General features: G+C 40.1%; 1 protein-coding gene across 5 annotated transcripts in view; it reads left to right on the top strand.

Annotated features, from left to right (window-relative positions):
* Positions 1 to 722: 722 nt before the first annotated feature.
* Positions 723 to 23,925, top strand: part of PWWP2A (PWWP domain containing 2A) — a 40,835-nt gene continuing 17,632 nt past the window's right edge. For 2 of the 5 annotated variants that reach the window (XM_020283761.2, XM_020283760.2), the window contains exon 1: positions 725 to 1,368. In XM_020283761.2, coding sequence (XP_020139350.1) covers positions 788 to 1,368 — 581 coding nt within the window. In that variant the 5' untranslated portion in view covers positions 725 to 787. Of the gene's footprint in view, positions 1,369 to 3,435; positions 3,803 to 8,498; positions 8,568 to 23,925 lie in introns of those variants that run through there. The other 3 variants (XM_012786355.3, XM_075996252.1, XM_075996253.1) reach the window with 3 other exon arrangements.

Genomic DNA, 23,925 nt, shown 5'->3' with positions numbered 1-23,925 from the left:
GTGGGGAGAAGTAAAAAAAAAAACAAACAACATTCTTTATGTGGAGGCTGAAGTAGCTGCCATGAGGTTAGGGACATCATTCAATCCCCAGCACCTCGTACCGTGATTAGCATAGCAGATACTCAAAAGTGTGTGTAGGATTATATTTCAAACTTTAGTTGTCTTTCCCACAGGAGCTTGTCGTGCCCACACGCGGCCACAAGAAGGTCCGTGCCTAGAAATAACATTTATTATAAGGATCTCTGCGCAGAGATTCTTGGGAAGCGGTTCCCCTCTCGCATTACCTTGTTGCTCCTCCCCTCGGTTGCCTTTGAAAGAACTGGTACGCCACGTGATTGCCTCCTTTCTCCCACCTCCGAAGACTTGGCTGATAACGGGCAGGAGCGTAGGCCAACCATAAAACTACATTTCCCCTTCCAGCCAATAGAAAGAAGCGATAAGTATACGGTTCATCTTTTGTGACTTCCCCCGCCCCCTTTGAGCCCACCCCCCTCACTCCTCCTCTCAGAGTCCACATTTGACAACTCATCTGGCCAATGAGAAGTTCCTACTCTCCGTGGGAGGGACGGACTGACTAGATGATAGACTTCCCAGTCTGGCCAATGGAAGATCACAAGTGCGGGAGCGGGGGTAGCACGGAACCAATGGCGCGGTGCCAATAACGAGCATCAGGGAAAGGGCGGGACAAAACTGTTCGCGGGAGGGCGGGGAAGGCTCAGGGAACCAAGCAGCGCTGCCGCCGCCGCCGCTGCTGCCCGAGTTGGAGGAGGGAGAAGCCAGGAAGAAAATGGCGGCCGTAGCTGCAGAGGCGGCAGCGACTGCAGCGTCCCCCGGGGAGGGGGGCGCCGGCGAGGCCGAGCCGGAGATGGAACCCATCCCCGGCAGCGAGGCCGGCACTGACCCCCTCCCGGTCACGGCCACGGAAGCGTCTGTGCCGGATGGCGAGGCCGACGGGCAGAAGTCTGCTCCTCAGGCCGACGAGCCGCCGCTCCCGCCACCACCGCCGCCGCCGGGGGAGCTCGCCCACAGCCCAGAGGCGGCGGGGCCAGAGCTGGAGGCTGAGGAGAAGCTGCCCGTTCGGGTGGCGGAGCCGGCGGCAGCCGCGCCTCAGGAAGGGCCCGAACTTCCACCTTCTGCACCGCCGCCGGAGCAGCCCCTGGCTCCGGAGGAGCGCGAGGAGACGCCGCTGCCTCAGCCCGCAGCCCCGGCGCTCGTGCCGCCGGCGGGCGGGGACTCGGCGGTGTCGCAATTGATTCCGGGCTCCGAGGTGCGGGTCACGCTGGACCACATCATTGAGGACGCGCTCGTCGTGTCGTTCCGCCTCGGGGAGAAGCTCTTCTCCGGGGTCCTCATGGACCTGTCCAAAAGGTACCGCGCTTGACCCCAGCTTTCTCCGGCCCGCTCCGCTCGGTCCCGAGGGAAGGAGCGAGCCCGAGCGGCCCCCTCACCCCGGGCTCTCGCCTCTCCGGCGCCCGCGGGCCCCGCCGCCTGCACCGCCCTCTGGTCCTGCGCGGCGCGTGGCGCGCGCTGGGAGTGGGGCAGGCGCGCCAGGCCAGAAGAGGGCGGTCCCTGCCCCAGGTGGCAGGGCGCGGGTGCAGATGGGCTCGCGAGTCTCAGCCTTCATCCCTGGCCTCCTGCATCCTGGCCCTGGCTTACCCACACTGGGTCGGGTGGGTTAATTGATACAAAAGGCAGATGGAGTTTTTTTTTTTTTTTTTTTGCAGAGAATGGGGTACTGAGCGGGGGAGATTGCTTGTGAGGCACTTGTCTGTCCTCAAATTAACCTTTAACTTTAGTAGAGCTTAGTAGGGTTCGAGAAAGAGGTGTGGACGCTGGGGTTCCCAAAAGGTTACCTGTCACCCCTTGCAGGGGGACGAGGATTTGTAAAAGTGAGCCTTTTAACTCTTATTCTTACTGTTAGAAGTAATTTCCCTTAGGATAAGTGTTTATTAGGGAAGCACATTTTGCTAATTTTAGTGGTAGTTTTAAGAAAAGTTTAAAGAAGAGATCGGAGATATGTTTTTTTAACCTTTAATGTCAAGGTGGAGTGGCAGAAAAGTGTTAAAGTGACTTCTAATATTGTACTATAGATACAGTTTAAATTTATGTATTAAAGGACAAGAAGGTTGAGTTCACCTACAAACCTGTTTTAACCAGTACATTTTCATCTTTTGATTTAAACCATTTATGGACACTGCTTTAAACAGGTAAAGGAGATAATGTAAGTCCAGAGTTAAGTTAACCTTTTTATTCTCTTCTTTTGCAGATATGAAGTGCAGAGACTCCCTTTCATGGCTCTCCATTCTGTTTCCTGCAATAGCACACACTCTGATAGTATCTCATCTGTTTCGAAGTGGCTTGTTAATATATATGTATATATATTTCATTTTTAACTCCTTGCTCTCCCACCAAGACACAAGAATCCTTTCCCATTTGGGGAAAAAAGCAGTTTACATTCATATTGAAGTATGATGTTCAGGGGGAAAAGGTGACAGCCTTTACAGTTACTCTATACCTTGTTTAATCTGAAGGGTTTTTTTTTTTTGAGACAGAGTCTCGCTTTCTTGCCTAGGCTAGAGTGAATGCCGTGGCGTCAGCCTAGTTCACAGCAACCTCAAACTCCTGGGCTCAAGCGATCCTCCTGCCTCAGCCTCCCGAGTAGCTGGGACTACAGGCACGAGCCACCATGCCCGGCTGATTTATATATATATATATATATATGTTAGTTGGCCAATTAATTTCTTTCTATTTTTATGGTAGAGACGGGGTCTCACTCTTGCTCAGGCTGGTTTTGAACTCCAGACCTTGAGCAATCCGCCTGCCTCGGCCTCCCAGAGTGCTAGGATTACAGGCCTGAGCCACCGCACCCGGCCTTGAAGGGTTTTTTTAAATTATTATTATTATTATTATTTTTGAGACAGTCTCGCTTTGTTGCCTAGGTTAGAGTGAGTGCCGTGTCGTCAGCCTAGCTCACAGCAACCTCAAACTCCTGTGCTCAAGCAATCCTTCTGCCTCAGCCTCCCGAGTAGCTGGGACTACAGGCATGCGCCACCATGCCCGGCTAATTTTTTCTATATATATTAGTTGGCCAATTAATTTGTTTCTATTTATAGTAGAGACAAGGTCTCACTCTTGCTCAGGCTGGTTTTGAACTCCTGACCTCCAGCAATCCGCCCGCCTCAGCCTCCCAGAGAGCTGGGATTACAGGCGTGAGCCACTGTGCCTGACCAATTTTTTATATTTTTGAGACAGAGTCTCTGTTGCCTGGGCTAGAGTGCCATGGCGTCAGCCTAGCTCACAGCAATCTCCAGCTCCTGGGCTCAAGGGATTCTCCTGCCTCAGCCCCCTTCCCCCCCCCCCCCCCAAGCTGAGATTATAGGCATGCGCCACCATGCCTGGCTATTTTTTTCTATATATTTTTAGTTGTCCAGCTTATTTCTTTCTTTTTTTTTAGTAGAGACAGGATCTTGCTCTTGCTCAGGCTGGTCTCAAACTCCTTAACCCAAATGATCCACCTGCTTCAGCCTCCCAGAGTGCTAGGATTACAGGTGTGAGCCACGGTACCCAGCCTGTTGTTTTTTTTTTTTTTAAAGAATTTTGGGTTAGGATTTTTGTACTTTTGTTTTTATTGTTAGAAAGCTAGATAAGACAAGTGTGCTTTCTATTGATATATGTGAGAGAGAAAAAGAGAGAGAGAGGAGAGATACTCAGTAGTGTGTATGCTATTGGATCAAACAGAAAAGAAGGCCAGTGATTGTGTGAGAATCTGGATTTCAAATCTGCAAAAGGAAGGTGCAGAAAGGTAAGTTGATTTTGGAAATGGAATGGATAGTGCTTTCCTGTTTTGAGGTGCTCAGTGTGTCAGTGTTTTTGTTTGTTTTTAAAATTTTCTTTGGAAGAGAATTGCAATTTTAGTTTTAGTCTCTTTTGTTAATAGTGCTTCTTATAAACAGCGATTTCTTTGGAGGAGCTATTCCTAATATGAACCTTTTACATTTGAATGTTTTGAAGTGAAAGGATCCTATTAAAAAATACTAATTTTTTAAAAAGCTATTAAGAGAACTTTTAATTTAACAAATATTTATTGAGCACATTGTAAGAAAAGGCACCTTCCTAGGTATTCTGAGTATAGCATATATAAGACATACTTCTGTACTCCAGAGGCTTATTATATGGGAGGCACCAGTTATGGAAATGAAAAGGAAATTCCATTTTACTTTACTTTTAAATTTAGCAATTCAAGGAATTATTATTGGACCAATGATTGACTAATTGGGTATCCCTTTTTTGTAATTTAATATAATGTGGACAAATAGATCTGCCAGTTTATTTTGTAATTTGCACTTACATTGATTGACTACTTCATGTGCAGTTTTGGAGTTAACAGATGGACTCAAGAGATACTTTTTATAGACTTTACCAAGGCTGTGAATAATATTCATCAGTGGCTTTATTTATTTTATTTTATTTTATTTTTTGAGACAGAGTCTCGCTTTGTTGCCTAGGCTAGAGTGAGTGCCGTGGCATCAGCCAGGCTCACAGCAACCTCAATCTCCTGGGCTCAAGCAATCCTTCTGCCTCAGCCTCTGGAGTAGCTGGGACTACAGGCATGTGCCACCATGCCCGGATAATTTTTTCTATATATATTAGTTGGTCAATTAATTTCTTTCTATTTTTGGTAGAGACGGGGTCTTGCTTAGGCTGGTTTCAAACTCCTGACCTTGAGCCATCCGCCTGCCTCGGTCTCCCAGAGTGCTAGGATTACAGGTGTGAGCCACCTTACCCAGCCCATCAGTGACTTTAAAATAAAAACATCTTGGTAAAAATAATAAGAGCTTCCTACTGAGGGCCTGTTATGTGCTAGGCATTGTATCTCATGCTTTAGTCTTTATAGCTATGGTGGTATTTTTCATTTATATAAGAAGAAATTGAAGCTCATTTAATTTGCCAGTTACCTTCTAAGTGGCAAAGTAAGGGTTAAATATAGATTGGTCTGATTCTAAAACCTGTGCTTTTTCTAGTTTTGTATTATAAAGTTAGTTGGGCCAGTTTTATTTTAAGCAGCAAGTAAAGAATTACATATTTCTGAAATTTAGTGCTTACCTTGATTCCAGTGGCTGTTTGGGATAATATAAAGGATATAGGTATTGGAGCCAACCAGATTCTTAAGTCAGTTAATACCGATGAAAACTGCTCTGGAGGCTCCTCATTTGCTTAGCTGAATATTGGGGCAAATGTAGTAAGCTCTGAAGTTTTGGTTCTTGCCTGTCCAGTGAGATAGGAAAGAATGAACATTTGGGTATTAAATGTGTCAATGTATGTATGTTTTTTTCCAGTCCTCAAAAGGGCTAGTTAATTGCTTTTATTAATTTCTGCTATATTTTATTACTAACATTATATATGGTATAGAATTGTGTTTCAAAATTGGAAGAGTTGTCCATCATGTGGAAAAGGTGTCTGTAGAACACAGGATTATTATGTGTGTATGGATGACTAGGAGTCTGCCTTTGTGAGTATTTGAAATTCTTCACTTCCCTGTCATTGCATTATTTATTTGGGCTTATTTTCAGAATGTGGTTGAAGAACACATTTTTGAGAAAAATCTTTTTGTGAAAAAAAGGAGCCAGACACATGTGACTCCAGAAAAGAAAATTGTACAAAATAGTAGATTATTAACTTGGACAGAGTTTCAGGGTACTTGGATTCAGAGTTCTAGTACCTGTACCGGCCTTTTCCAATTAGCACTGTGACTTTGGGCAATTCACGGCCTCTAGGCTTTAGCTAGGTCTTATGAAGCAAATTCATTTGGCTTTGGGCAGTTCACTTAAACACAAACAAGCAAACTATTCCTCAGTTTATGTGTATGTAAAGTGAATAGAGTGATCAGGTGGCCTGGTTTTCTGTATCATCTTGGTTTGATTGTTACTTCTTCCTTTGGCTCATAAATGACATGATATGTGAGGATATTTGGAGTAAATGGTTAAAAACAGATTTTTGGGGGGCATAGTATTTATTTAAAAACTGGATGCCTTTCCTTGAAGGACCTCATGTAAATAAATAAATAAATCTGGATGCCTTTAGGTGAAACATGTAGTCTTTAGTTTAGCCTCAGCTCCTCTACTGTTTTATACCCAGCCCTCTTGGCTAATTTAAACTATCTGCCTACTCTTGAGCTCATTAGCAATGTCTAATGACAATAATCTGTGCTAGCAGATGAGCATATTCAACCCTACAAATTGTTTTTTCTTATTCTGTTTTCTTAATCTTATGCTTTTGTACTTTTAATGTATAAAAAGTATTCCTTCAGGTTGCTTAACTATCTTGCGACTATTTTAGACAGGATAATAAATTAGTGGTTGTGCCATGCTTTCTGTTGAACATTTTTTTTTTGTTTTTAAGACAGAGTCTCGCTTGGTTACCTTGGCTAGAGTATAGTGGCATCATCATAGCTCACTGCAATCTCAAACTTCTGGGCTCAAGTGATCCTTCTGCCTCAGCCTTCCGAATAGCTGGGATTACTGGCATGCACCACAGTGCCAGGCTAATTTTTTTTACTTTTAGTAGAGATGGGGTCTCACTCTTGCTCATACTGGTCTTGAACTCCTGAGTTTAAGCAGCCCTTCTGCCTCAGAGTGCTAGGATTACAGGTGTGAGCCTCCTCGCCCAGCCTTTACTTTTTTATTATGGGAAATGAACCTGCATGTCTGTATCTCCCAGCTTCAACATAAACTTTCAGCCAAACGTTAAATCACATGTGTGTCTCCAGTGTATTATTTTGAAGTTAAGCCAAGGCATATCACTTTTCCATAAATATTTCAGTGTAGATCTCTAAACAGATAAGAACTTAAATAACCATACTACCATTGTCACACCTAAAATATTAGCAACAATTCCTTTATATCATCAAATATCAAGTCCAAGCTAACATCTCAAGACTTTTCAAATTAGGATCCAAATAAAATTCATACATTGCAAATGGTTGATTTTTCTTAAGTTGTTTTTATTTGTAGTTCTGCTATTTTATTCCTCCGCAGTTTATTTGTTAAACCATGGACTTCGTTTTGTAGAATTTTCTACATTCTGGATTTTTTTTTCCCGGTTGCATCCCCCTTTGGCTGCATATCCATGTTTTAAAATAGTTCTTGGCCGGAATGGTGGCTCACACCTGTAATCCTGCACTCTGGGAGGCCGAGGTAGGCGGATCGTTTGAGCTCAGGAGTTCTAAACCAGCCTGAGCAATAGCGAGACCCAGTCTCTACTAAAAATAGAAATAAACTAATTGGCCAACTAAGAATATATAGAAAAAAATTAGCCAGGCATGGTGGCGCATGCCTGTAGTCTTACCTCCTGTGGAGGCTGAGGTGGGAGGATCGTTTGAGCCTAGGAATTTGAGGTTCCTGTGAGCTAGGTTGACACCACAGCACTCTAGCCTTGCCAATACAGTGAGACTCTGTCTCAAAAAAATAAAGATAAAATAGTTCTTTTCCCTCAGAAGCAAACTGAAGGGGCAACAGCCACAGTCTTCTCAGGGCCTCTTTTGGGCCTTGTTCCTTGTTTGGGGTCAGTAGAAATGAGTATGGATATCTCTTTTTTTTTTTGAGACAGAGTCTCACTTTGTTGCCCAGGCTAGAGTGAGTGCGGTGGCATCAGCCAAGCTCACAGCAACCTCAAATTCTTGGACTCAAGCGATCCTCCTGCCTCAGCCTCCCAAGTGGCTGGGACTACAGGCATGTGCCACCATGCCCGGCTAATTTTTTCCATATATATTAGTTGGCCAATTAATTTCTTTCTATTTATAGTAGAGATAGCGTTTCGTTCTTGCTAAGGTTGGTTTCGAACTCCTGAGCTCAAATGATCTGCCCACCTCAGCCTCCCAGAGAGCTAGGATTACAGGCGTGAGCCACCATGCCTGGCTGGATATCTCTTATCTGGCTGCAAACTTTTAGGTCTATCCCCTAAACACACCTCTAACTTTAGTAATTCCAAACATAGAAAAATTGAACCAATCAAGATTGTTTGCAAAAGGTAAAAGCCTTCAGCCCAGGCTTCTGAAAAGGTAGTTTTTTAGCCTTCTTAATCCATACATGAAGGGACTTTATTTCCTCGAACCAGTGGTTTTTCCCTTTTCTGGGGATTTAATCTGTCAGTTGTTCTCCACATCTTAAAAATAGTTATAAAGCCATTTTGAAGTCCTGAAAAATCTCACTCCATTTTTTTTGTGACCTGACATGAAATGAGGAACCATAAATTGTGCTTAAAAATGCTAGTGCATTTAAATTTTTTGGTACATGTGTATTAAAGGTTGTAGCTGGTTGTATTTTCAAATTGATCTTTCTACAAATATTGACTGTATGTGGGGGTACTGTTGCATTAAAAAGAATCGAGATAATTTCTTTAAAAAACTTCAGATTTCACTAAGTTTTTAAAGCAATTTGTAGAAAATTTACTTGTTTTTGAAGGAAATATAAACCAAGACAATGATTTCTTTTCTTTACAGAGACCATGAAACGTATGGTGCAATAGCGCTACTTTTGGTGGGAAAAATATACAGCCATTCTGGTGAAGCAGTGAGTAGTGGTATCAGTAGCTTCTACTAAAGTGTCCAGGTTGAGAATTTAGGCCCTCAAGTAGTATGCTTGAATGATTGTGTTGGGTTGTACATAGTTAAAACACTTAATTTTTGGTGATTATTCTGTTTGTCTGCCCAGGTGTCAATAAAGGGCTCTCACAGTAAAATAAATAGTAGAGTCAAATGTCAGTCACTTTCTGACTTACACAGCTGTAGTATGCCTATTGCTATACAGTACTGTATTGAGAGTGAGCTCTTCCATTGCATGTTCCATTAGTTTGATTTGTTTTGGAAGTGATTATTCGTTAGGCATTAAAAACCTAGTTTGAATCTGAGTGGAAAGAAACCTGTAACATGGAATTAAAAATAAATTTTGCAAGTAGATTTTATATACTAAATAACTAGATGTGTTATATCCAAACTATGCCAGGCATGTTTTATTAGACTTGAAGTTTCTAATGAGGTTAATTTTCAACCTTTTACATGTAAAGAAAACCGTACTTTACTGTGTACTATTTTAGAATACAGCTCTTTATGAAACTAGATCTTATCTTCCTAAGTTCAACTTTTCTATAGGGCCTAATTTATGTTCTTTTTGTTTGTTTGTTTTTGAGGCAGTCTCGCTTCATTGCCCAGGCTAGAGTGAGTGCCATGGCCTCAGCCTAGCTCACAGCAACATCAAACTCCTGGGCTCAAGCAATCCTACTGCCTCAGCCTCCCGAGTAGTTGGGACTACAGGCATGTGCCACCATGCCTGGCTAATTTTTTCTCTATATATTAGTTGTCCAATTAATTTCTTTCTATTTTAGTAGAGATGGGGTCTCACTCTTGCTCAGGTTGGTTTCGAACTCCTGACCTTGAGCAATCTGCCCACCTTGGCCTCCCAGAGTGTTAGGATTACAGGCGTGAGCCTGGTTTATGTTCTTAACTGTTAATGGCTGAGTTAATTTCATGTTGATAAAAAATGAAACTTGTTACTTCTTACTAGTTACTCGTGTCTTTAAAGTGCATCTTTATTTCTGGATATTTATTGGTACTGTTCTCCCTACCTTCCTGAATTAATCCAGACATTACCAGTAGAACAGAAGCTTATTGTAGTGACAGATACTGCAAGAAAGTAGTTGGAGGTCAAGTTATGTTTTGGGTGGTTTTAATATAGAATGTTTTGCTAAACAGTGGACCTCAAAACACATGTGCATAGATTTCTGAGCTCTACTCCACCAATCTGCATTTTAAATAAGTGATTCTGATGCAGATGATTCTTAGACAATGTTTGGAGGTAACTGATTTTTAGGGATAAATAGTAAATTGATAAATGTGTTAAACCTGTTTTAAAAGTTACTTGTAAATTCAGAATGGGACATACTGGCAAACTGAACAAAGCAGTTACATCTGGGGATGGGTAACTTGGGTGGCAGATCCCAATCCTTGTAGAACTGGTAATTAGTCTTGCAAATGGTTTCACAAATCTGGTTGCCCACTTCAAGTTTAAGTAGTACATAATTTCATCTTTCCCCTTGAACCAATTTTATATAGTCACCTTACTATAGAAGAGTGGTTTTTAGCCTTTAAAAACTCATATTCCTGGCCACGCGCGGTGGCTCACGCCTGTAATTCTAACACTCCGAGAGGCCAAGGCAGGAGGATCGTTTGAGCTCAGGAGTTCAAGACCAGCCTGAATAAGAGTGAGACCCCACCTCTACTAAAAATAGAAAGAAATTAGCTGCACAACTAAAAATGTGTAGAAAAAATTAGCCGGGTGTGGTGGTGCATGCCTGTTGTCCCAGCTACTTGGGAAGCTAAGGCATAAGGATTGCTTGAGCCTAGGAGTTTGTGGTTGCTGTGAGCCAGGTTTACATCTCGGCACTCTAGCCTGGGCAACAGAGTGAGACTCTGTCTCAAAAAAAAAAAAAAAAAAAAAAATCTCATACTTCTTATAATACTCTGTATATTCTTGCCATCTAAGAAAGTTGCCAAGCTTTACTTTCTGTACTTAATAATAGCTACTATGTATTTTCTAGTGCCAGTACTGTGCCAATACTTTGTATACATTGTTTCATTTGATGCTACATTGTTTCATTTGATGCTAAAAATCCAATTAAGTAAATTCTATTAATCTCCATTTCACAGATAAAACCTCCAAGGCTCAGAGATTAAGTAAATTGCCTAAGGTTATAAATGGTAGATATTAGGTATTCTGGATGCATTTTTGAATGATACACAGTTCTTTAAGGTTTGAAAACAACCCTGTTTTAATAAAAATGGATTTACCTATATTTTGCCGCTAGCATTTAGCTTATGGTTTTGGTAAGTAGTTAACCTGGTAGTTAGAAATGATAGCATTCTTCTGTTTCTCACCCAGGCAATACCTGTTTGCTGTAAAAATATTGTTTTTCAAGTCAGTGTAGTTAGCTATGGACATTTTAGGAAATTGGATTCTTCTTGTGAGTGGTTCAGGGTCTTAAATTAGATAAATTCTGTTTTGCCTTGGTTGGCCTGGCCCTGGCAATACTGAAATCCACTTGTTCATAAGGGAAACACAGATTGTCAGCTTTGAAGCTTGTTAAGCATAGATCAGTGTTCACTAAGTGCTGGATGACTGAATTTAAAAAGGATTTAAAGACTAAAATATAGTAAGTTGTTAAATAACCTATTTTTGGAATAGGAAAATAGGAAAAGTGAAATAAATTGAACATGTTGCTTTTTTTCAAAAAAAGAAGTTGAGAAATACTTAGATCTCTGTGTGATGGACCCCATTAGACATAATACAAATAAAATATTAAAAGTACATTGAAATCATAACGGAAACAGGAAACCTAACACTGCTTATTAGTATCTTAGAGCCAGGACCAAGAGAATTCTGTTTAAGTGTTTGATAATTGTGATGAGTATTTACATTAATAATTCAAAAGATCCTTTTATACCAGCATTTATTTTCTTTGAAAACTGTCGAGTATGTTGCTGTGTTATGTTGTGCAAAAGTAAAGATTTGTGTGATCTTAAATATTTTGCCACTGTGTGACTATTATAATTTTCTTGGATGGTTATTTATAAAGGAATTGTCTGTTGAAGAGTTAAATCATTATTGCTTTTGAAAAGACTGAAGCATGAATTTTTTTGTTTTTTTTTTTTGAGAAAGGGTCTTGCTCTGTCACCCAGGCTAGAGTGCAGTGGTATTATCATAGCTCACTGCAACTTCAAATTCCTGGGCCTAAGCCATTCTCTTGCCTTAGCCTCCCAAATAGCTGGGACTACAGGTTTGCCCCACAACTCCCAGCTAATTTTTAAATTTTTTGTAGAGACCAGGTCTCACTGTGTTGTCCAGGCTGGTCTCAGAATTTCTGACATCAAGTGATCCTCCCACCTCAGCTTCTCAAAAGTGGTGGGATTACAGGCATGAGCCACCTTGCCCAGCCTAGTATTTTTTTTCTTTGAGACAGAGTCTCACTGTATTGCCTGGGCTAGAGTGCCCTGGTGTCAGCCTAGCTTACAGCAACCTCAAACTCCTGGGCTCAAGCGATCCTTCTGCCTCAGCCAGCCTCCCGAGTAGCTGGGACTTACAGGCATGTGCCACTATGCCTGGCTAATTTTTTCTATATGTTTTTAGTTGGCCAATTAATTTATTTCTATTTTTAGTAGAGATGGGGGGTCTTGCTCTTACTCTTGTTCGGGCTAGTCTCAAACTCCTGATCTTGAGCGATCCTCCCGCCTTGGCCTTCCAGAGTGCTAGGATTACAGGCATGAGCCACCACGCCCAGCCTTAGTGGTTTTTTTAAAAAATATATCTGTAGTTGTTTCCATTTTTATTTCCAAACCTAATTGTTCAGGTAATGTGTTTCAGAGGATACAATGCTGAGAACCTAAAATTCAAATTATTAGAGTTTTAAACCCTTTTTTTCCTCCTCCAAAGCTACCTGTGATTTTATAAAAGAGAATTGAATAGACTTTTTTTTAAAAAGATTGCTTAAATTCTTATGGTCTGAAAAATGTCCTCTGGAGAATTTTTTTGGAGCCTTCCTTCCCACCTCTTAATTTTATAAGATATTTCCTGGTATCTTTATTCATAATAGGTGCATGTTTTGTTTTTAATGTTGCTAAGGCATCTTCCCCCAACCACACCTCATCCATTTGGGTACCCTGCACTGTTGCCCTGTTACTTGGGGCTTTTAATTAAAAATGTATCCAATCATGTACAGTTAATAAAACAACATTTTATTTTTAATATAATAGCAACCATATATTGTGCCTACTTACTGTGTACTAGGTCCTGTGGTAAGCACTTATGTATATGTATTATTTAATTTTGATGACAATTCTACCAAGTTTGTTAGCTACAATTCCAAAATCCAAATAGCTCTGAAAATTGCACTTTATATTACTTTTTTGGTGACAAAACCTAATTTGATTTGCAATGATATAAGTCTATTACAGCTATTTATTCATCCCATTTAATGTGAATGTGCTTTCATTTTGTTTGACTATTGAAATATTAATAGGCCTGATAATGGAGTACTTATTATCTTCTGAAAACTAGGAAAATTCTGAATTCTGAAGCCTGTCTGCCTCTACAGGATTCAGAAAAGAGCATGTGACTATTAGCTTCTCCACTCCCTTAGAGGAGAAGTGGAGGTGGAGGAGAGAGATTAAGTAACTTGATGAAATGAGGGGAGATAGTTAAAGTCACTGTGGGCTGATTGCCTGTATTCATATACTGGCTCTACAGCTTACTAGCTGTGTGACCTTGGGATTGTCACTTGTCTTCTCTGTGCATTAATTTCCTCATCTATAAAATGGAGGTAGTAATAATACTTTACTAATAGGGTTGCTGTGGTGATTAAGTCAATTAATGTAGCTACATATTTAAAATGGTACCTGGCATATAGTGGTGCTATGTGTTTACTATTACTTTTATGAAGTGGGTATTAAGTGGCAGAGCTAGGATGAATGTGATAAAAGCTCTTGAAGTTACTTAATACGGGTTTACTTGAATATACACCGAACCTAAATTCTCTTGTACTGTGGTCTGCAGTATAATCTACATCTTTAAAATGCTTTAAAAAAGTCTGTAGGAGTTTCAGGTAGTTTCTGATACTACTGGCAAAGTATAACTTTCCCTTTTTATTTTTATTTTTTTTTGAGACAGAGTCTCGCTTTGTTGCCCAGGCTAGAGTGAGTGCCGTGGCGTCAGCCTAGCTCACAGCAACCTCAAACTCCTGGGCTCAAGCAATCCTGCTGTTTCAGCCTCCCAGGTAGCTGGGACTACAGGCATGCGCCACCATGCCCGGCTGATTTTTTCTATATATATTAGTTGGCCAATTAATTTCTTTCTATTTATTGTAGAGACAGAGTCTTGCTCTTGCTCAGGCTGGTTTCAAATTCTTGACCTTGAGCAATCCGCCTGCCTCAGCCTCCCAGAGTGCTAGGATTACAGGGGTGAGCCACCCGCCTGGCCAACTTTCTCTTTTTAATTAGGAAGGATGATGTTTAAATTTTACTAGGTAGTGAGATAACAGTTTGCATAACAGAGGATGGGGGGTGTTTCTCAATCTTTTACCATTAGCACCTGAGACAGATGGCTTATGAGGAAATTATAGGCTTTGTCATGAAGAGCAAGTTGTAGTCTCAGTAGAGAAATTTAGTCCTTACAGTCTGCTTCTTATATGCTTTATTTATTTATTATTCTTTCTTTCTTTTTTTTTTTGAGACAGGGTCTCGCTCTGTTGCCCAACATGGAGTGCAGTGGCGTCATCCTAGCTCACAGCACCTCAAAGTCCTGGCCTCAAGCCATCCTTCCTCAGCCTCCTGAGTGGCTGGGACTACAGGTGCATGCCACCACGCCCAGCTAATTTTTTTTCTATTTTTAATAGAGACGGGGATCTCACTCTTGCTCAGGCTGGTTTCGAACCCCTGACCTCAAGCGGTCCTTCCACCTTGGCCTCCCAAAGGGCTAGGATCATAGACTTGAGCCACTGCATCTTGCCGTATGCGCTTTTTAAAATTGAAAAGAGCCTCACCTTTGAGAATGACACGTTTCAAAGTAAGGGAAAGGAAGATATTTTTGTGCTCTTCTTTTTACTTTTTTTTTTTTTTTTTTTTTGAGGCAAAGTCTCACTCTGTTGCCCAGGCTAGAGTGCTGTGGCATCAGCCTAGCTCACAGCAACCTAAAACTCCAGGGCTCAGGCGATCCTCCTGCTTCAGCCTCCCAGGTAGATGGGACTACAGGCATGTGCCACCATGCCCGGCTTATTTTTTTCTATATATTTTTAGTTGGCCAATTAATTTTTTTCTATTTTTAGTAGAGATGGGATCTTGCTCTTTCTCATGCTGGTTTACAACTCCTGACCTTGAACAATCCGCCTGCCTCAGCCTCCCAGAGTGCTAGGATTGCAGGCATGAGCCATGGCGCTGGGCTGGTTTGAAATCTTTACTGGCCTCCCCTTTAAGAGACTAGTGGCCGGGTGCGGTGGCTCACGCCTGTAATCCTAGCACTCTGGGAGGCTGAGGCGGGCGGATGGCTCGACGTCAGGAGTTCGAAACCAGCCTGAGCAAGAGCGAGACTCCGTCTCTACTATAAATAGAAAGAAATTAATTGGCTAACTAAGATATATACAAAAAATTAGCCGGGCATGGTGGCGCATGCCTGTGGTCCCAGCTACTCGGGAGGCTGAGGCAGCAGGATCGCTTGAGCCCAGGAGTTTGAGGTTGCTGTGAGCTAGGCTGATGCCACGGCACTCACTCTAGCCTGGGCAACAAAGTGAGACCCTGTCTCAAAAAAAAAACAAAAAGAGACTAGTTATTCTCCATTTACCGCACTTTTAGCTTAACAACCCCCTCTCCTGTGACACACTCATCAGTATGCCCTCTTCTCTTCTATGTGGTTTACCTTTATTTTGTTGCTTATTTAAACCTCTGAATCCTTACCAACATTTCAAAAATGGATAAATTGTCTTCACTATTCACCGTTCCCTGTTTTACTCTTCACTTAATCTGCTTGGGCCTTTCTAGGTCCAGTTCCCCTGCAAAGCCCATCTCCTGATCAGTAATCCACAGTGATTTCTTGCCCTCTGAAACCTGTAATCTCATTTGGCATTGACTGTTGCATTTTGGTCTTATCTACTAAAGCTGGGTCAGAGTCTATTAGACTAATTAGCATACTTGTTTTTGAATATAGATTTGTGGTACTTGGTGAATTTGCTGGCATTTACACTTACGTAGGACAAATTTTCTTTTTTAAATAGTTTCTTTGCATACAGGTTTTTGTTGGAATTTAGAGAAACCGAATTTAAGATTATGCTTTTTTTTTTTTTTTTTTTTGAGACAGAGTCTTGCTTTGTTGCCCAGGCTAGAGTGAGTGCCATGGCGTCAGCCTAGCTCACAGCAACCTCAAGGGCTCAAGCGATCCCCCTGCCTCAGCCTCCTGAGTAGCTGGGACTACAAGCATGCGCCACCATGCCTGGCTAATTTTTTCTATATATATTAGTTGGCCAATCAATTTGTTTCTATTTATAGTAGAGATGGGGTCTCGCTCTTGCTCAGGGTGGTTTAGAACTCCTGACCTTGAGCAATCCGCCCCCCTCGAACTCCCAGAGTGCTAGGATTACAGGCGTGAGCCACCTCGCCTGACCTAAGATTATGCTTTTTAGGGAGGGGAGTGGGTATATACATACATAATGAGTGAGATGTGCACTATCTGGAGGATGGTCACACTGGAAACTCAGACTTGAGGGGGGAAGGAAGGGAATGGGCATTTTTTGAAACCTTAAAATTTGTACCCCCATAATATGCCGAAATAAAAAAAAAGATTATGCTTTTTAAAAACTTCTTATTTTGAAGTAATTTAAAAATAGCAAAGAACTCTTATAAACTCTTTGATCTAGAGTAGAGTCACTATTTTTTAACATTTTGCCACATTTGCTTTTTCATTCTCTGTGTAAACACTTTTTCTGAACTGTTAGAGAATAGGTTAAAGACATCATTCTCCTTTACTTAATACTTGAGCATTTCTTTCCTAAGATCAAAGATTAACTATAGTCACAGTATATTTTTCAAATTTAGGAAACAATGATAGAACACTTATATGATTTATATTCCATATTTCATTCTTTCATCACTTTTTCCAGTAAAAATTTACTTCAAAGCTTTTTAATCTTCTAGTAAATGTTTACATATTACATTTAGATACAAAATAATATAGAAATTGTATTATTATTAAATCATTATATAGAGAATATTCCACAATTTGGATTTGTCTGGTGTTTATTCCTGAGAGGTTCAGATTACACAGGCAATGTTGTGTTCTTAGGGTACCACATCTGCAGGCCCATGATAGCCGTTTGCCCTCATTGGTGATGTTCACTTTGATTGTCCATCAAGTTAGGGTGCTGTCTTGTTTCTCCACTGTGTAATTTCTGCTCTCTTGCACTAATAATTCCATGAAAATAATAATCTATATTTACATACTGTTTTTTTTTTTTTCTTTTTTCTTTTAAAGTCTCACTGTGTTGCTCAGGCTGGCCTGAAACTCCTGGACTTAAGCAGTCCTACCACCTCAGCTTCCTGAGTATCTGGGACTACAGGTGTGCCTGGCTTAGATGCATATTTTGAGAAGTTTTTTATTTTTATTTTTATTTTTTTTTATTTATTTTTTTTTTTTGAGACAGAGTCTCACTTTGTTGTCCAGGCTAGAGTGAGTGCCGTGGCGTCAGCCTAGCTCACAGCAACCTCAATCTCCTGGGCTCAAGCGATCCTCCTGCCTCAGCCTCCCGAGTAGCTGGGACTACAGGCATGCGCCACCATGCCCGGCTACTTTTTTATATATATATATATATATCAGTTGGCCAATTAATTTCTTTCTATTTATAGTAGAGACGGGGTCTCGCTCTTGCTCAGGCTGGTTTTGAACTCCTGACCTTGAGCAATCCGCCCGCCTCGGCCTCCCAAGAGCTAGGATTACAGGCGTGAGCCACAGCGCCCGGCCTGAGAAGTTTTTTAAATTGTAAAAAACAGAAACTAAAAAAAAAAAAACCCATAAAATGTCTCAACTATTAAGTGCACAGTTCAGTAGTATTAAGTATATTCACAATGTTGTGAAAAAGATCTCCAGTACTTTGCCATTTTTCAAAACTGAAACTAGCAACAACTTTTCCATTTCCTTCTTTCTCTAGCCCCTGGTAACCACCATTCTACATTGTTTCTATGAATTTGACTATTTCAGATACCTCTCATATAAATGGATTCATACAGTATCTTTTTGTGATTGACTTGTTTCACTTAGCATAATGTCCTCAGGGCTCTAGCATGTGGCACAATTTCTTTTTTAGGATGGAAAAATACTACTTTGTGTGTATATATACCACATTTTTTAATTTTAATTTTTATTAATTTATTTTTTTTGAGAAAGAGTCTTGCTTTGTTGCCCAGGCTAGAGTGAGTGCTGTGGCATCAGCCTAGCTCACTGCAACCTCAAACTCCTGGGCTCAAGCAATCCTACTGCCTCAGCCTCCCGAGTAGCTGGGACTACAGGCATGCGCTACCATGCCCGGCTAATTTTTTCTAAATATAAGTAGGCCAATTAATTTCTTTCTACTTACAGTAGAGACGGGGTCTCATTCTTGCTTAGGCTGGTTTCGAACTCCTGACCTGGAGCAATCTGCCTGCCTCCCAGAGTGCTAGGATTATAGGCGTGTGCTACTGTGCCAGGCCATATACCACATTTGTTTATCCATTCATTGGTCAGTGGACAGAGTTGGGCTGCTCCCACCTCTTGGCTAATATGTCTTTGAGATTCTCCTTTCACTTTTTTTTGGATATATACCCAGAAGTGGGGTTGCTAGATTATATGATAATTCTATTTTTAATTTTTTGAGGAATACATGTACAGTTTTTTGGGTTAAATTCTCTATATTTAGCTATTCGATTAGTTTGTTCTGAGATTAAACTTTGATATAATAACCAATCTCACAAGAAGATAAAATGTGAACCAAAATAAGCTTGCTTCACAGTTTTCCTTATTTTTTGATTTAACTTGTTGCCAATTGTAAAGAGAGGTAGTTTCTGAAAAACATCTGCTTGAAATAAATCTGGGTATTATTTTTTTAAATGGTGAATTGCATATAAGTTTTTCCTACTGTAGGTTCTTTTTGAAATTTTAGTGTAGAATATTTTAAAAAGAATTCCCTTCTGCAGTTGCAGTTTGGCAACAAGAATTGGAGGGAAGAAAATGAGAATCAGTTGTGCACAGTTAAATTGTTGTGAACAGGAAGGAAAGAATATAATCCTAGGGCAGAGATGAGCTGACTGAAGTTGCTGTGAAGTTAATGCTGATGATCAGCATTTAAAAAACACTTTGAAAATAATAGGTAAGAATTATAAATACGTCTGACTTTAAAAACAAATTGGTAGTTTTTTGTTAAACATTTTTAGTTTTGTTTCAAGTATTCCTTTTGAAAGAGAATTTGGATGATGGTTATGAGCTTTTTCCCAAGAAGGGATGCATATTCAAGTATAGGATTGATTGGTAATGCTAGAAATCTTGACCAAATGCCATAATTTTGTAAAGTTGATCAGTAGGTAAACGAAGACTTATTCATTTAGTCAAGCTAGAATTCATCCATAAAATTCAGACACATTAAATGGGACCCAAATATTAGAAAACATTTCCATACTTCCTGTAATAGTCACCTTTAAAATTTTGACTTAAATTCTCCACATTTACATTTGTTTCGCCTTTGCATTACGCTGAGGATTTTTTCCACAGTGATTACCTTCTGCCTTGACACAAGTAACTTATTACAACTTTAGAATTCTCCCTGCTCAAAATTTTGGCACTTGTTACTTGTAAATTATTAAGAAGATAGATATTTTTAAAAATTTTTTATTTTGAAAGAATTATAGATTCACAGAAAGTTGCAAAGATAATACAGAGAAATGGGTAAGAGTTAGAATGAGTCATTAGTACGTTAATAAATGTTCTCATGCTGCACAAAGGAATAGGGGTAAGAGGGGAGGTTCTTGTGTCTTATTACTCAACTCTTGGAGTATTTGTAAAGTTTCTTTTAGGAAAAGTTCAAGCAAGGGATGCTTTTTTTTGAGACAGAGTCTTCACTCTGTTTACTGGGGCCACAGTGCCCTGGCTTCAGCCTAGCTCACAGCAACCTCAAACTCTTGGGCTCAAGCCATCCTTCTGCCTCAGCCTCCTGAGTAGCTGGGACTACAGCTTTGCACCACCACGCCTGGCTAATTTTTTCTTTCTATATTTAGTTATCCAGCTAATTTTTTCCATTTTTAGTAGAGACAGGGATCTTGCTCTTGCTCAGGCTGGTCTTGAACTCCTGAGCTGAAGTGATCCTCTGCCTCAGCTTCCCAGATGGTAGGATTATAGGCATGAGCCTTGGCTCATTAAAATCTTTCTTGCTCAAGTTTGCCCTCTAGTGAGCCCTTTATTCTCATGGGACAAATGTTTTCACCTTAGAAAAGATAAAAGGAAAAGTACTTGCTAAAAATTGAGATCCACTGTAACAATAATTCATTGTAAGGGCAGATCTTAGGAATTTCCATTTCAAATACTTCACAGTGTTATGATGATTTTCACAGATTGAACTTGAGAAATTAGGATTTGGGATTTTTAAGGGACCACAGTCCCTGTTGCTATTTTTTATTCTTATTAAGGTTACAGTTTTATAGGTTAGTGGCTTTCAGACTTTTTAGCGTAGCTAGAAATCTGTTTAACATCTGGATCCATATATACTTATAAACATACATGAAACAGATTCATTTCATTTTAGATATTTACTTTTACTGTTCTTTTTTTCTTTTATAGCAGAATGCCAAACAATACTTATACTGTTCTTAATCATAGTGTGACTCTTGAAATTGATTCCATAACCAATATCTCCATCCTCAGTTTGATATCACTGTCCTAGGTATTAAGTGTCCTCCATGTAAGGATAACAGCATGATTACTGAGATGAAGCAAGGACATGTGATTCCCCTTTTCTAGTTTTTAAAATTTATTTTTATTTTTATTTATTTAGAGACAGGATCTTGCCTTGTCACCCAAGCTGGAGGTCAGTGGTGTGATCATAGCTCTGTACGACTTCCAACTCCTGGGCTCAAGTCATCCTCCTGACTCGGCCTCCCGAATAGCTAGGACTAAGGGCATGTTATTATTCAGTCCCTCTTTTCCTCTTAAAGTGATTTATCCTTCTAGTCCTTTGGAGAGGTTTTGTTATTATTTAGAAATATTTTTCTGCTTCATCAGTTATTCACTACCCACAGTTATCAGTTTGGTTTACTCCCCCCCTCTTTTGGTAGCCTACAATTCCATTCATCATTACACAGTTAGGTACTTCCCTATCATATCAAAAACATATAATGCCCGAGTGTTTTGTAAGCTTATGAGGGAAAGGCAAATTAAGAAAACAAGCTGAGTGCAGTGGCATGTGTGCCCACCCATAGTTCTAGCTACTCAAGAGGCTGAGGCAAGATGATTGCTTGAGCCCAGGAGTTCAAGAACAACCTAGGCAACATAGCAAGACCCTGTCTCTATTTAAAAACAATGAAAAGGAAAAGAAGAAAAAACAATCCAGGCCAGATGTGGAGGCTCATGCCTATAATCTAGAGTGAGGGAAGCCAAAGCAGGAGGTTCACTTGCGGCCAGGAGTTTGAGACCAGCCTGGGAAATAGTGAGACATTGATCTAAAAAAAATTTTTAAAAAATCAGCCAGGTCTGGTGGTATGTGCATATACTTGTAGCTACTCAAGAGGTCAAGGATCTCTTGAGCCCAGGAATTTGAGGTTCCTGTGTGTTATGATGATGTCACTACACTCTAGCAGAGGCAACAGAGCAAGACCTTGTCTCAAAAAAAAATATATATATATATGTATGTATGTGTGTGTGTGTGTGTATTATATATATATAAGGCCAAGTACAGTGGCTCATCATGCCTGTAATCCTAGCACTCTGGGAGGCCGAGGCTGGTGGATCATTTGAGCTCAGGAGTTCGAGACCAGCCTGAGCAAGAGTGAAACCCTGTCTCTAATAAAAAAAATAGAAATTAACTGGATAACTAAAAAAAAAAAAAAAATATATATATATATATATATATATATAAATTAGGCTGGGCGCAGTGGCTCACGACTGTAATCCTAGCACTCTGGGGGGCCGAGGCAGGTGGATTACTCAAGGTCAGAAGTTTGAGACCAGCCTGAGCAAAAGCGAGACCCGTCTCTACTAAAAATAGAAATAAATTAATTGGCCAACTAAAAATATATAGAAAAAAATTAGCCAGGCATGGTGGCGCATGCCTGTAGTCCTAGCTACTCAGGAGGCTGAGGCAGGAGGATGGCTTGAGCCCAGGAGTTTGAGGTTGCTGTGAGCTAGGCTGATGCCACGGCACTCACTCTAGCCTGGGCAACAGAGTGAGATTCTTTCTCAAAAAAAAAAAAAAAAAAAAAATTAAAGAAAAAAATCCAGTTGTGAAATATTAATGTTCTTTTTGAACTCCATAAACATAGCAGATTCCACAACTTACTCGATATAAACAGCTGTCAGAAAATTGGCTGGATTATTGTCTCATTCAGAGCATAAATTAAAGCTATGGAAAGAACCCTAAACTCTAGTAAAGTATTAGTTTGAAAATAAGGTCAAAATTACTTACATGAAATAAATTAAATACAGTAAATTTTAGCCAACAACAGTGACTAACATTGGCCTATTTATCTTTACCTGAATTTTTAAGGTAGGAAATAGTGTTGCTCGTTTACACATGTAAAAACTGAAGTTATAGGATACAAACAGTTGATAAGAGACAGCTGTGAAACTTCATGTCAAACATTAAGATAATTATGGTTTAGTTATTCCTAATAAAAAGAAGGGAATTTTTATTTATTCAGCTATGGAAATATTGTGAAAATTTAATGGGGCATAACGATGGCATCTTATGAGTTAGAAAGTTTTATTAATGTAAATAGTGGTCTCACCTCAGATAAGGCATGTTGTTTCACATAGCTCTATGTTAAAAGACAAAAATTACCTCTTTTGTCCTGTCATCTTGAAAAAGTAGATATTGAACACCTGTATACTATATAAGAAAGGGTTAAATGCTCAAAGTGCCTTCCAATTAAGTAGTCAGGAAGCAAACAAGAAAGCAACTTTCTGTGAATTCTGATATAATGAGGAGGGTACCCTTCCTCTTTGGTCTAGCCCACAGCCAAACTTCTCCTACCTTAGGTAAAAAATGCTTTCCTCTTCCTTTATGGTTTGTAAGTGTTTGCTCTAAGTTGTTGGTTTGTGGTACCCAAGCTAACAAAGACTATAGGAAGAAAAGTATTTAGGTGTTAGAAACCAAATACCTATTTGTTCTTTCTAAATCCTTGCTGAAGTTTAGGTGTGTCTGCAGCTGTTAGTACATAATCTCAAGATTTCTTCGCAGCAAAGGTACTCTGAACCTTTGCAGAATATAACATTTTAGAGAATCTGAGAACCAAAGACTTGTTTTCTGTAAAAACAGACGTATACAAAACATTTGCATCTAGTTTCTGGGGTTTACCTGACTGACTTCCTGAAGCCAATCCTTGGGTACTGAGCACTGTGGTGGGCTGAGGCAGAGGGATCACTCAGACTACGGAGTTCGAGGCCGTAGTGAGCTATGATGACGCCATTGCACTCCAAGCCCAGGCAACAGAGTAAGATGCCGTCTCAAACAAAACAAAACAAAACAAACAAACAAATGACGTAGACCAGAGGAGGAAAATCATTATGTATCACATAATCAAATGTTAAGTATTTGGTGAAACTTTTGCTTAAATGTGTGTAGTTATGCATGCATGTATACATACATAAATGTTTTTATTGGGGTATAATGGGAAAATATTTCTTATGTGAGATATAATTTTAAGAATTTGAAAGCCACAGTTCTATACCTGTTTACTTTGGAGATAATTTGATTATCTGAGTTCCTGGTATTTTTGTGGTTTTGGGGGACAGAATAGGAGGCTTAAGAGGATACAAGAATAAAGGAACAAGTTTTCTTTGAATCTTTAGCAATTAACTGATAAAGTTGAGATGAGATTTTACTGATTCAGTATATTTGGGTAGTTAAGACTGAATTTACTATGAAGTTTTTTTTTTTTTTTTTTGAGACAGTGTCTCGCTTTGTTGCCCAGGCTAGAGTGAGTGCCGTGGCATCAGCCTAGTTCACAGCAACCTCAAACTCCTGGGCTCAAAAGATCCTACTGCCTCAGCCTCCCGAGTAGCTGGGACTACAGGCATGTGCCACTATGCCCGGCTAATTTTATATATATATCAGTTGGCCAATTAATTTCTTTCTATTTATAGTAGAGACGGGGTCTTGCTC

Source organism: Microcebus murinus, chromosome 21 (genome assembly GCF_040939455.1).
Source record: "Microcebus murinus isolate Inina chromosome 21, M.murinus_Inina_mat1.0, whole genome shotgun sequence".
Lineage (NCBI taxonomy): Eukaryota > Metazoa > Chordata > Mammalia > Primates > Cheirogaleidae > Microcebus > Microcebus murinus.
The sequence above is the reverse complement of the archived record's forward strand: the minus strand, read 5'-3'. Positions and strand labels throughout refer to the sequence as shown.